The sequence below is a fragment of the Coregonus lavaretus genome (assembly GCF_964263955.1).
Source record: "Coregonus lavaretus genome assembly, chromosome: 36".
NCBI lineage: Eukaryota > Metazoa > Chordata > Actinopteri > Salmoniformes > Salmonidae > Coregonus > Coregonus lavaretus.
Genome location: NC_140023.1, coordinates 14,045,176 through 14,058,579, shown reverse-complemented (window position 1 = coordinate 14,058,579; position 13,404 = coordinate 14,045,176). Strand labels below are relative to the sequence as shown.

General features: G+C 50.1%; 1 protein-coding gene across 1 annotated transcript in view; it reads right to left on the bottom strand.

The window, feature by feature from the left end:
* The window catches only part of slc24a3 (solute carrier family 24 member 3), a 113,394-nt gene that overhangs the window by 4,706 nt on the left and 95,284 nt on the right, over positions 1 to 13,404 (bottom strand). Inside the window, exons 3-10 of the mRNA XM_084153396.1 lie at positions 10,634 to 10,710; positions 2,817 to 2,891; positions 2,589 to 2,673; positions 2,285 to 2,388; positions 2,030 to 2,104; positions 1,455 to 1,480; positions 1,293 to 1,346; positions 1,036 to 1,163 (exon numbers count right to left, since the gene is read on the bottom strand). Of these exons, the coding sequence (XP_084009522.1) occupies positions 1,036 to 1,163; positions 1,293 to 1,346; positions 1,455 to 1,480; positions 2,030 to 2,104; positions 2,285 to 2,388; positions 2,589 to 2,673; positions 2,817 to 2,891; positions 10,634 to 10,710 (624 nt within the window). The remainder of the gene's footprint in view (positions 1 to 1,035; positions 1,164 to 1,292; positions 1,347 to 1,454; positions 1,481 to 2,029; positions 2,105 to 2,284; positions 2,389 to 2,588; positions 2,674 to 2,816; positions 2,892 to 10,633; positions 10,711 to 13,404) is intronic.

The window sequence follows — 13,404 nt, the reverse complement described above, 5'->3', positions numbered from 1 at the left end:
GCCCCATTCATTATTTCCTTTACACGGATCAGTCGTCCTGGTCCCTTTGCAGAAAAACAGCCCCAAAGCATGATGTTTCCACCCCCATGCTTCACAGTAGGTATGGTGTTCTTTGGATGCAACTCAGCATTCTTTGTCCTCCAAACACGACGAGTTGAGTTTTTACCAAAAAGTTCTATTTTGGTTTCATCTGACCATATGACATTCTCCCAATCCTCTTCTGGATCATCCAAATGCACTCTAGCAAACTTCAGACGGGCCTGGACATGTACTGGCTTAAGCAGGGGGACACGTCTGGCACTGCAGGATTTGAGTCCCTGGCGGCGTAGTGTGTTACTGATGGTAGGCTTTGTTACTTTGGTCCCAGCTCTCTGCAGGTCATTCACTAGGTCCCCCTGTGTGGTTCTGGGATTTTTGCTCACCGTTCTTGTGATCATTTTGACCCCACGGGGTGAGATCTTGCGTGGAGCCCCAGATCGAGGGAGATTATCAGTGGTCTTGTATGTCTTCCATTTCCTAATAATTGCTCCCACAGTTGATTTCTTCAAACCAAGCTGCTTACCTATTGCAGATTCAGTCTTCCCAGCCTGGTGCAGGTCTACAATTTTGTTTCTGGTGTCCTTTGACAGCTCTTTGGTCTTGGCCATAGTGGAGTTTGGAGTGTGACTGTTTGAGGTTGTGGACAGGTGTCTTTTATACTGATAACAAGTTCAAACAGGTGCCATTAATACAGGTAATGAGTGGAGGACAGAGGAGCCTCTTAAAGAAGTTGTTACAGGTCTGTGAGAGCCAGAAATCTTGCTTGTTTGTAGGTGACCAAATACTTATTTTCCACCATAATTTGCAAATCAATTAATAAAAAATCCTACAATGTGATTTTCTGGATTTTTTTCCCTCAATTTGTCTGTCATAGTTGACGTGTACCTATGATGAAAATTACAGGCCTCTCTCATCTTTTTAAGTGGGAGAACTTGCACAATTGGTGGCTGACTAAATACTTTTTTCCCCCACTGTAGCAGAACAGTCAGACCGTACCTTTCTTCAGCAGGACAGCGGTGGCGTCACAATTGTCATCCAGGTCAGCGTTACTGGCTGCGCCGTTCCCCAGGCTGGACGAGTTCTTCTTCCGCCTCTCCAGGAAACGCACAATGTTCGAGTTAAACCTATGCACAGAAACAAACAATGTGACAGTTATACCTAGACAAAGAGGGACAGAACAAGGATGTGGATACAACTTCATACCTCTAATTGTTTTGAAGTGTGTGTATTGATGGTGTCAGACACAGACTTACTTCATTATCAAAATGTAGCCGAAATACATCAGAACCAGTGTCAGAGACTCCCACCTGGAACAAACATCGAGAGGGATTCAATTGAAACTGATTTTTAACAGCTATACAATACAACACATAACGTATGTACTGTATACACAAGAAAGTGAAAGCCATATTTACCATGAAACCTTTTCATCATATATGAACTGTAAGGAGAAAAAGAAGAATGATACTGAACACTTGGAAGAATGACTGGAAGTACAGTAAAAACCATGGTGGTTCACCATTCTCTGATGTTAACAGTGTATGGCTCCACTGTAGTTGCACCATCTGATCAACAGGATGCAACACACTAAAAGCCAATTTATGCTTGCTCCGGAATTGCGATCCGGAGGCTCCATATGGAGGGTCTGACGCAATTGCGGAGCCTCCGGAGGCCAAATTGAGCTCTGTACCGCATCGCCTTGCGCCTCCCAAATGTAACAATGCAGAGGGCTCCGTATAGCTTTGTTTAGCTCCGCATTGACATGATTGGTTGACGGTAGGTGGGGGCGGGAGGTCCTGTGTAAACACAAACTCACTTCCTTGACAACTTCCCTCACAACAGTTCTGCTCTGCTCCACGAAGCGCAAGAAGTATGAATGATCTGACATCTGCGGAGGCCGCATGCTGTACGGCCACTGCAGAAATCGGATTGACCATACAGAGCCTTTAAGGCTCACTTCACTGGTTTGCAATGGTCAGGCTCCACTCACCACTATGAGAGCAGCGATGGACAGGGTGTAGTACACAGAGTCTCTCATAAGAGACCAACGAGACAGATGCACCGCCTGAGAGAGAGAGAGAGAGAGAAAGAGAGAAAACATTCAGTAAGAGTGGAACAGACAACATTTTACCCCCAGGTATTCATCCCTTCCGGTGTGTCTGTGTGTGTGTGTGTGTGTGTGTGTGTGTGTGTGTGTGTGTGTGTGTGTGTGCATGCCTGAGCAAGCCAAGGTACAGAAACCTACCTGGCCAGCAAATATTCCACACACTCCGATAATGCAGAGGATATTGAAGACGGCGGAGCCCACAATCGTGCCCACCCCCACATCCCCTTTAGTGATGAACACACCTGCACAGTAACAAATAAAAGACAGAACACCCCTGGGTTATACAATGGTTAGGAATGGAGGGTTACAAGCTTGTACATGTAAAGTATTGACATGGCTAACGTATATCACTCTCACTCATTAAAACATACTGGGACTGCTGATAAAGTAAAACATAAAAACATTTTAAAAGTATGTGTGTCTGTGTGTCTGTACGTCTCACCGATGACAGAGGTGAAGAGTTCAGGAGCTGAGCTGCCGGCTGCCATGAAGGTTGCTCCTGCCACATCCTCACTAAGATGAAGACGCTGAGAGAGACAGAGAGAGAGTGAGAGTGTTAGAGAGAGTAGAAAGCACATCTTCTTATCTGAAAATAAGAATTGTGTGCCTAAAATTCATTCCCGTTGAATTGACCCCGACCCTGTTACAGAATAGTGTATTACATTCTTACCTCGCATATCTTCTCCAGAGAGGGAACAAAGTAGTCATCACACACCAGGGCCAGCGCATAGAACATGTACATGGCCTACAGAGGAATGACACATAACAACGTCAGAACACGCATACCCATATATGAACAAACTCTGTGATCTCAGCAGTGTTCTGGAACCTTTCAGACCCCCATGTGATGCAGTGATAGTGTCCCTTAGCTCAATGTGTCCGTTTTTTCGGAGAAAGTATCCTAAGCTGAGACACACTCTGTGCCAGTGGCCTCGTATGTCAGCTAAGCCTCTATCCAACATCTGGCACCCAAGCCTGCCAGAGAGACACCGCCCTCTTTAGGATGGCTTGGCAACTGTGCCGTGGTGTAAAAAAGTACTGCTTAAGTCGTGTTTTGTGGTATCTGTACTTTACTTTACTATTTATATTCTTGACAACTTTTACTTCACTACATTCCTAAAGAAAATAATGTACTTTTTACTCCATACATTTTCCCTTACACCCAAAAGTACTAGTTACATTTCGAATGCTTAGCAGGACAGAACATTTTTCCAATTCACACACTTATCAAGAGAACATCCCTGGTCATCCCAACTGCCTCTGCTCTGGCGGACTCACTAAACACAAATGCTTCTGTCACGAATTCCGCCGAGACTGCTCCTCCTCCTTGCTCGGGCAGGCTTCGGCGTTCGTCGTCCCCGGAGTACTAGCTACTACCGCTTGATGTATCGATGTTTGTTTGGTCTTGTCTTGTTAGTGCACCTGTTTCGTGTTATGTATTGATTAGGTCACCTATAAGTTTCCTTTAGTTTTGTTTGCAGTTGTGTGTGATTGTCCGCCTGTCCTTTGATGTAAGATATTTGTTCTCATGTTGATAGTGTCTTTACGCACTGTATGCGTAATCGCTCGCCTCCAGTGTTTGAGGCCCGTTTATTTTGTATTGTATTTGTGGACTAGTAAAGTCTTTTTTGACTGAGCTTCTGTGTCCTGCGCCTGACTCCAACACCGCATCCACATCAGCTTGTGACAGAATCACACACCAATACTATGGAGTCAGCAGGAGCAGCGGTGCCGACCGAGTCGCTGGAGGATCGGGTCAGCTGTCAGCATGCCAGGATCAAGCAACTCGGCTCCGCCATGCAGGAGGTGATGAACACCCTGCGCCGATGGGAAAGGGGAGGCGTGCCCACACCTCCTCCTACATTACCACCACCATCGGCCAGCCCCACCAGACCAGCTCCGGAATCCAGTGGGATTCGGCTCTCGCTCCCGAGGGCATATGATGGCACCGCAGCCGGGTGTCAGGGGTTCCTCCTTCAGGTGGAACTCTACCTGGCCACCATACACCCGGCGCCCTCGGGATACGAGAGCGTTTCCGCCCTCATCTCCTGTCTCTCCGGCAAGGCGTTGGAGTGGGCCAACGCCGAATGGAGGGGAATAGACGCCGCCACCATCAGCTACGCAGAGTTCTCCCGCCGCTTCAGGGCTGTATTCGATCACCCTCCTGAGGGTAAAGCGGCGGGGGAGCGTCTGTTCCACCTCCGACAGGGGAAGAGGAGCGCACAGGAGTTCGCCCTGGATTTCCGGACTCTAGTGGCGGATGCGGGGTGGAATGAGAGGGCCCTCATCGACCACTATTGGTGTAGCCTGCGTGAGGACTTTCGTCGAGAGCTGGCCTGCAGGGACACCAATCTGTCCTTCGACCAGCTGGTGGACATGTCCATTCGTCTGGATACCCTGCTGGCCACCCGCGGACGTCCCGAGTTGGGGCCGTCCATTCCATCCCCCAGCACCTCCGAGCCGAGCCCTATGGAGCTCGGGGGTGCTGGCGCTAGAGAGAGAAGGAGAGAGAACCCGAGGGGGTCCCCTGCACCAACTGTGGCCGTGGAGGACACTCTGCGGCTAGGTGCTGGGGAGGGTCTCCAGGGAATCGGGGCAACAGGTCGCGCACTGGGGAGTCATTTCAGGTGAGTAGGCGCCCCACTCACCCAGAGCTCTCTGTTGTTCACTTGTGTATACCTGTGGTATTTCCTCAGGTTGCATCTCATTCCCAGCATAAGGCGCTAGTCGATTCAGGCGCAGCTGGGAATTTTATTGATCGGAAATGTTGTACTAAGTTAGGGATTCCCCTCCTGCCCGTTGATGCACCCTTCCCTGTCCATGCCCTAGATAGCCGCCCGTTGGGATCTGGGTTGATTAGGGAGGTCACAGCGCCACTAAAGATGAAGACGCAGGGGGGTCATGAGGAGATCATTCAGTTGTACCTGATTGACTCTCCTGCGTATCCCGTGGTGCTGGAGCTTCCTTGGTTAATCACCCATGACCCCACCATTTCGTGGCAACAGAGGGCTCTCAAGGAATGGTCTGACCAGTGTGTTGGGCGATGTTTAGGTGTTTCCGTTGGGGCGACCACGGTGGAGAGTCCGAACCAAGTGCCCGCAATGCACATTCCCCCTGAGTATGAGGATTTGGCATCCAGACAGGTGTGGCACTCCCGCGGAGCCATGTGTATCCTCTGTCTCAAGAGGAGACGGTGGCTATGGAGACATACATAGCTGAGTCCCTGAGACAAGGATACATACGGTCCTCCACTTCCCCTGCGTCCTCGAGTTTCTTTTTTGTGAAGAAGAAGGACGGAGGGTTGCGCCTGTGTATTGATTACCGTAGTCTCAATCAGATCACTGTTAAATACAGTTACCCTCTTCCTCTGATTGCGAGTATGACTGAATCATTGCACAGAGCGCCTTTCTTCACAAAACTGGATCTCAGGAGCGCCTATAACTTGGTGCGCATTAGGGAGGGAGATGAATGGAAGACGGCATTTAGTACCACCTCAGGTCATTATGAGTATCTCGTCATGCCATACGGGTTAATGAATGCTCCTTCAGTCTTCCAATCATTTGTGGACGAGATCTTCCGGGACCTGCATGGGCAGGGTGTGGTAGTGTACATTGACGACATCCTAGTGTACTCTTCTACACGAGCCGAGCATGTAGCCCTGGTGTGCCGAGTGTTGGGTAGGCTGTTGGAGCATGACTTGTATGTCAAGGCAGAGAAATGTCTGTTTTTCCAGGAGTCCATCTCCTTCTTGGGTCATCAGTTGTCCGCGTCAGGGGTGAAGATGGAGATTGACCGTGTGTCAGCCGTGCGTAACTGGCAAACCCCAACCACTGTTAAAGAGGTGCAGCAGTTTTGGGGGTTTGCCAATTACTACCGGAGGTTTATCCGGGGTTTTGGACAGGTAGCAGCTCCCATTACTTCCCTGCTGAAGGGGGGCCCGGTGCGTTTGCAGTGGTCGGCTGAAGCGGACAGGGCGTTTGGTAAACTGAAGGTCCTGTTCACTTCGGCTCCGGTGCTGGCGCACCCGGACCCCGCTTTAGCGTTCCAGGTAGAGGTGGACGCGTCAGAGGCCGGGATTGGGGCAGTACTGTCGCAACGCTCAGGCACGCCTCCTAAGCTCCGTCCCTGCGCTTTTTATTCTAAAAAGCTCAGCCCGGCGGAACGTAATTATGACGTAGGGGACAGGGAGCTGTTAGCCGTGGTTCAAGCTCTAAAGGTGTGGAGGCATTGGCTTGAGGGGGCTCAACACCCTTTTCTCATTCTGACTGATCACCGTAACCTGGAGTACATCCGGGCAGCTAGGAGATTGAACCCTCGTCAGGCTAGGTGGAACATGTTTCTGACCCGGTTTGTGTTTAAGATAACCTACATCCCAGGGTCCCAGAACGGTAAGGCAGACGCCCTGTCCAGGCGGTATGACACAGAGGAGAGGTCCGTTGAGCCCACTCCCATAATGCCGGAGTCTTGTCTGGTGGCACCGGTGGTATGGGAGGTCGATACGGAAATTGAGCGGGCGTTACGCACCGACCCTACTCCCCCAGAGTGTCCAGTGGGTCGGACGTACGTGCCGCTCGAGGTCCGTGATCGTCTCATTTATTGGGCTCATACGTCACCCTCCTCTGGACATCCAGGTATTGGCCGGACAGTGCACTGCCTTAGTGTGAAGTACTGGTGGCCAACATTGGCTAGGGACGTGAGTGTTTATGTCTCCTCCTGCTCGGTGTGCGCTCAGTGTAAGGCGCCTAGACACCTGCCTAGGGGGGAGTTACAACCCCTGCCCGTTCCACAACGGCCGTGGTCTCACCTCTCGGTGGACTTTGTTACGGACCTTCCCCCCTCTCAGGGGAATACCACTATTCTGGTCGTTGTGGATCGGTTCTCTAAGGTCTGTCGTCTCATCCCAATGCCGGGTCTCCCTACTGCCCTACAGACTGCTGAGGCTTTGTTTACCCACGTCTTCCGGCACTACGGGGTTCCCGAGGATATAGTGTCTGATCGGGGTCCCCAATTCACCTCTAGAGTCTGGAGGGCGTTCATGGAACGCTTGGGGGTCTCGGTTAGCCTTACCTCGGGGTTCCACCCTGAGAGTAATGGGCAGGTGGAGAGAGTGAACCAGGATGTGGGTAGGTTTCTGAGATCATATTGCCAGGGCCGGCAGGAGGAGTGGTCGGGGTATATCCCCTGGGCAGAGATGGCTCAGAACTCTCTTCGCCACTCCTCTATTAACCTGACCCCTTTCCAGTGTGTGTTAGGGTATCAGCCGGTTCTGGCACCATGGCATCAGAGCCAGATCGAGGCTCCTGCGGTGGATGAATGGTTTCGGCGCTCGGAGGAGACGTGGAACGCTGCACACGTCCATCTGCAGCGGGCCATCCGTCGGCAGAAGGCGAGCGCCGATCTCCACCGCAGTGAGGGTCCAGTATACGCCCCTGGAGATCGAGTCTGGCTCTCGACTCGAAACCTGCCCCTTCGCCTGCCCTGCCGGAAGCTGGGTCGGCGGTTTGTGGGGCCATTCAAAGTCCTGAGGAGATTGAACGAGGTTTGCTACAAGTTACAACTGCCTAATGATTATCACATTAACCCCTCGTTCCATGCGTCTCTCCTCAGACCGGTGGTAGCTGGTCCACTCCAGGACTATGAGATAAGAGAGACTCCTCCGCCCCCACTGGACATCGAGGGGGCTCCGGCGTACTCGGTCCGGTCCATCGTGGATTCGAGACGTCGGATGGGGGGTCTACAATATCTCGTGGAGTGGGAGGGGTACGGCCCGGAGGAACGGTGCTGGGTGCCTAGGAGGGACATTTTAGATCCATCCCTCCTGACTGAGTTCCACCGTAGTCATCCCACGCGCCCTGCTCCGCGTCCTCCTGGCCGTCCCCGAGCCCGGGGTCAGCGCACGGCTGGAGCCGCGCGTCAAGGGGGGGGTACTGTCATGAATTCCGCCGACACTGCTCCTCCTCCTTGATCGGGCAGGCTTCGGCGTTCGTCGTCCCCGGAGTACTAGTTACTACCGCTTGATGTATCGATGTTTGTTTGGTCTTGTCTTGTTAGTGCATCTGTTTCGTGTTATGTATCGATTAGGTCACCTATACGTTTCCTTTAGTTTTGTTTGCAGTTGTGTATGATTGTCCGCCTGTCCTTTTGTCACGCTCTGGCTCCGGGACTTTGTGTGTTGAGCCAGGGTGTGTTCGTTTCGTGGTGTTTTGTTTGGTTGGGTGGTTCTATGTGTTGTATTTCTTTGTTTGGTTGAGTGACTCCCAATCAGAGGTAACGAGTGTCAGCTGTTGGCTCGTTGTCTCTGATTGGGAGCCATATTTATACTGTCTGTTTTCACCTTGTGTTGGTGGGTTTTTGTTCCTGTTCAGTCATTGTCACTTTTGGACTTCACGTATCGTCATTTGGTTTTGTTGTTTTCGTGGTTGCTTTATTTAATAAAGTCAACATGTTCGCTACAAACGCTGCGCTTTGGTCCACTCCTTCCTTAGACGATCGTGACAGAAAAACCCACCAAGATGGGACCAAGCAGTGTGTTCAGGAGCCATCGCCAGGGAGATCCCTCACAGATCTCCTTCGCCTCCTGGACTGGGTCAAGCCGAGGGAGGAAGACAAGGGCTTGACGTTATGGCAGAAAGGCGAGAAGCTGGCGAGGGATATGGAGAAGTGGTCCACGGGTAGGAGAGACGCCCCGAAAATTTTTAGGGGGGGGCTCACGACGGCGGACCAGCAGGAGGCCGCGATAGAGCGGTCCAGTGGGTTGCCGGAGAAGGCCGCCGGGTTACGGGGGCCACTGGTAGAAGAGGGGATGGAAGGTGTGGAGGCACGGCGAGAGGTACTGGCGTGTGTTGCCAGTCCGGTCCGGCCCGTTCCAGAGCCCGGTGTAGAGCCAGTGGTGTGTGTCCCCAGTACGGTCCGGTCTATTCCTGCTCCCCGCATCGAACCTGCGGTGCGCGTCGCCAGCCCAGCCCGGCCCATTCCTGCTCCCCGCATCAAGTCTGTGGTGCGTCTCGTCAGTCCGGCTCTGCCCATTCCTGCTCCCCGCGTCAAGTCTGTGGTGCGTCTCGCCAGCCCTGTCCGGCCCGTTTCTGCTCTCCGCGCCAAGTCTGTGGTGCGCGTCGCCAGCCCAGTCCGGCCCAGCCAAGCTCCCCGCACCAGGTCAGTGGTGCGCGTCGTCAGCCCGGTCCGGCTCAGTCCTGCTCCCCGCACCAGGTCAGTGGTGCGCGTCGTCAGCCTGGTCCAGCCCGTTCCTGCTACTCGCACCAAACCAGGGATGCGAGTCGTCAGCCTGGTCCAGCTCGTTCCTCCTACACGCACCAAGCCAGGGGCGCGTGTCGTCAGTCCGGCTCCGACCAGCGGGGCTAGACAGGACCAGGGGTACTTTGGGGGGTTGAAGAGGAGGTGGGGATCAGGGCCGGAGCCAGAACCACCGCCGAGGAGGTACGCCCACCCAGCCCTCCCTTGTTTAGCCTTATTGAGGCGCGGTCGCAGTCCGCGCCTTTAGGGGGGGGTACTGTCACGCTCTGGCTCCGGGACTTTGTGTGTTGAGCCAGGGTGTGTTCGTTTCGTGGTGTTTTGTTTGGTTGGGTGGTTCTATGTGTTGTATTTCTTTGTTTGGTTGAGTGACTCCCAATCAGAGGTAACGAGTGTCAGCTGTTGGCTCGTTGTCTCTGATTGGGAGCCATATTTATACTGTCTGTTTTCACCTTGTGTTGGTGGGGTTTTGTTCCTGTTCAGTCATTGTCACTTTTGGACTTCACGTATCGTCATTTGGTTTTGTTGTTTTCGTGGTTGCTTTATTTAATAAAGTCAACATGTTCGCTACAAACGCTGCGCTTTGGTCCACTCCTTCCTTAGACGATCGTGACACCTTTGATGTAAGATATTTGTTCTCATGTTGATAGTGTCTTTACGCACTGTATGCGTAATCGCTCGCCTCCAGTGTTTGAGGCCCGTTTATTTTGTATTGTATTTGTGGACTAGTAAAGTCTTTTTTGACTGAGCTTCTGTGTCCTGCGCCTGACTCCAACACCGCATCCACATCAGCTTGTGACAGCTTCGTTTGTAAATTATGTCAGAGTGTTGGAGTGTGCGCCTGGCTATCCGTAAAATAATCAAACAAGAAAATCGTGCCATCTGGTTTGCTTAATATAAGGAATGTGAAATGATTTATACTTTTACTTTTGATACTTAAGTATATTTTAGCAATTACATATACCTTTGATACTTACGTATATATAAAACCAAATACTTTTAGACTTTTCCTCAAGTAGTATGTTACTGGGTGACTTTCACTTTTACTTGAGTCATTTTCTATTAAGGTATCTTTACTTTTACTCAAGTATGACAATTGGGTACGTTTTCCACCACTGCAACTGTGTTAAAGACACTATCCTGCTTTTCAATGCATTGCATCACACGGTCAGTGGCAGGTAGCCATTGTGTAGAGTAGATAGTGTGTTGGTGTGTGTTGAGTGTAGAACAGTCACTCACAAACAGGACATGTAAGGCCACTGCTCCCTCTGTGCGCTCCTGGTTGGTGAACAGGTCTGTGGGGAACTCATGTAGCGCTGGAGAGAAAACACACACACAGAAAACACACACACACAATATTACTAAACAGGGAGAAACTCTGTGTCATTTAGTGCAGCAGAGACATGTGTAGTGGCACTATCGTACACAGTCCATTTGAGTGACAGGACCTAAAAATAGCCTTGCCATGAGTGTGTGTGTGTGTGTGTTGATGGCTGCCCAATGTGCGGTGACATTTTCCCTCTGAACACCCAAGAGGTTGTGTGAGTCAGCGAGCTTCAGCCTGCCCTCAGTGCCGAACACAACACAGCCATTTCAACTCATAAGAACTGACAAGGCCCCAGAGAGAGAGAGAAAGAGGGAGAGAGAGAGAGAGAGAGAGAGAGAGAGAGAGAGAGAGAGAGAGAGAGAGAGCGAGAGAGAGAGATATAGGCGGGTAGAGTTAGAGAAATAGAGATTGGAGAGAAACAGAGGGGGTTGAGAAGAGAGCGAGAGAGAGAGTGAGCGAATGCGAGATGGAGGGAGAGGAGAAAGGGTGAGTGGGTGAGGATGTGCGAATTGTGTAGGGTTGTAAGACATATCTTCGTGTTGGATTTTTCAATGGCCTCATCCCTTAGCAAGTGTATAATATCTCCCTACCTCCCTCCAATTTTACATTCCCATTTTAATCATTTAACAGACACTATTATCCAGAGTGGCTTTCAAAGAGTGTGTTCCAGTAAGCTGAATTAACTACATAGTACAATCATGGTTGAAAACCTTGCTTCAAAACCCTCCATCCCTTCCTCCCACCATCCCTTTAGTACAGTACATAGACATTCTCCCAGTAGGCACTACTGTACCATTCAGTTGGCAGGTCAGCAACACACTGGAATGCATTTCACACTGTGGCTCTGCAGCCAAAGCAACCAGTGCCAGGGCTAGTGCCCACTCTGTGTCCAGTGCTACCCATACAGGGCAATCACTCAGGGAGCCACTCACCCAACCAACCCTGCTGCCAACAGCGCAACTAGCAAGTAAGTGGGTTCACTACACAAAGCTCCACACACAGGTACACACACACGGTGCGAGTAATTACAAATACCTCTACCACACTCCAACCAACAACAAACAAATAATGACATCAACAACAACAAACCCCAAAACAACAGCTGGCAAGATGCTTAGGTAAACAAGATGGCTCCCTTCCCCAATACTGAGAGGAATGTTGTGTTGGATTTCACTTGAACTTAGTTCAGTTCAGTGATTCTTGGTAGTGGCCAGGGTTGGGGTCAATTCCGTCCATGAATCAACTGAATAAAGGCCTCAGATTGTGTCATGTTTTGGGGCATCTTTTACCGTGTCCTTCATTCTCCCTAGTCTTACCACTGCATAGAGAGGATCTTTCAGTATGGCCCTTTGCACTTCGTTTTGAAGCAGTATGAAAGCAGACACATACATATTTTACACACAAGGTTTGAATCCTAAATAAAAAAAAATACATGGAACCAATGTAGGATTTACATAAACTTACATATCCATTTCCCAGCTGGATTAAGCCCTAAGAGGTGTGAGTGTGCAGGGTTGGAGAAGAGAGCGTGTGTGGAGGGCTGGAGAGGAGAGGGGGCCAGTCTGACAGGTCATGCACACAGAGACTTGTCTCTCCTCAGCCTGGCACCGGAAGAAAACACCCCTGCAGGAAGGACAAAGCTCCACGTCCACATACATTACAGTAACTACTGACCGAGACCCCCCCCGCCCCCTGTGTAAAAAGTTATTGTTACCATGGCGATGAGGTCACACACACACACACACCCCGCAAGTAATCTCATCATAGATTCTGTGAATATTATTCTGATGCCACAGTAATAGCTTTCAGTGCCATGTCCCTTACTTGGCATCCTCATTTTTCAATCCCTACGCTAAAGTCTACTCAATGTCCTGTCAGACGGCTCAAAACAATATGCTTTTGGCTGCATAAACCATTGCTGGAAATACATAATCAATTTTACTGTACATACTGCAACAGTCTGGCTAAGTGCATTGTGCCATACTGGAAAAAGCTTGATCCTCTGGTATGTCGTGGTAAGGCTATGGAGAATGACATGGTATTAGGACAACACAAAGTGCTGTAAGGGCTGTTAGAGGAGCTACAGTATCTGCTCTTACAAACCGTTAGAGAGGTAGGATACGACTTGGTTTTACTCTAAAGCACATTGCACATAGTAGCTAGAACGAGATAAATGCACACGCACCCCGGCCTCTCTCATAGCACGAGGGTTACTATAACCAAGGGTCAAAGAGCAATCGATTCCTTTGACGGTTCCCTCAGACTCCTGTAAAAAGTCATCTGGAAAGCTTTTTCATTTGAACGCATAATTACAATCCAATACATTGAGGCTTCAGAGGTGATTGTAGTTATTGTATAGTTTAAGACTGTTGAACACCTCTTTAGTTTATTGCATTGTCAAGCTAGAAGTCAATCATTTCAGTCCCTCAATCGATTTCTTCTGAAGGTTTCAGGCAAGGTTAAATAAATATTGAACAAAAACATAAAACACAACACGCAACAATTTCAAAGATTTTACTGAGTTACAGTTCATATGAGGAAATCAGTCAATTGAAATCAATTCATTAGGCCCTAATCTATGGATTTCATTTCACATGACTGGGAATTCAGATATGCATCGGTTGGTCACAGATGCCTTAAAAGAAATGGGCCTCACAATGGGCCTCAGGATCTCGTCATGGTA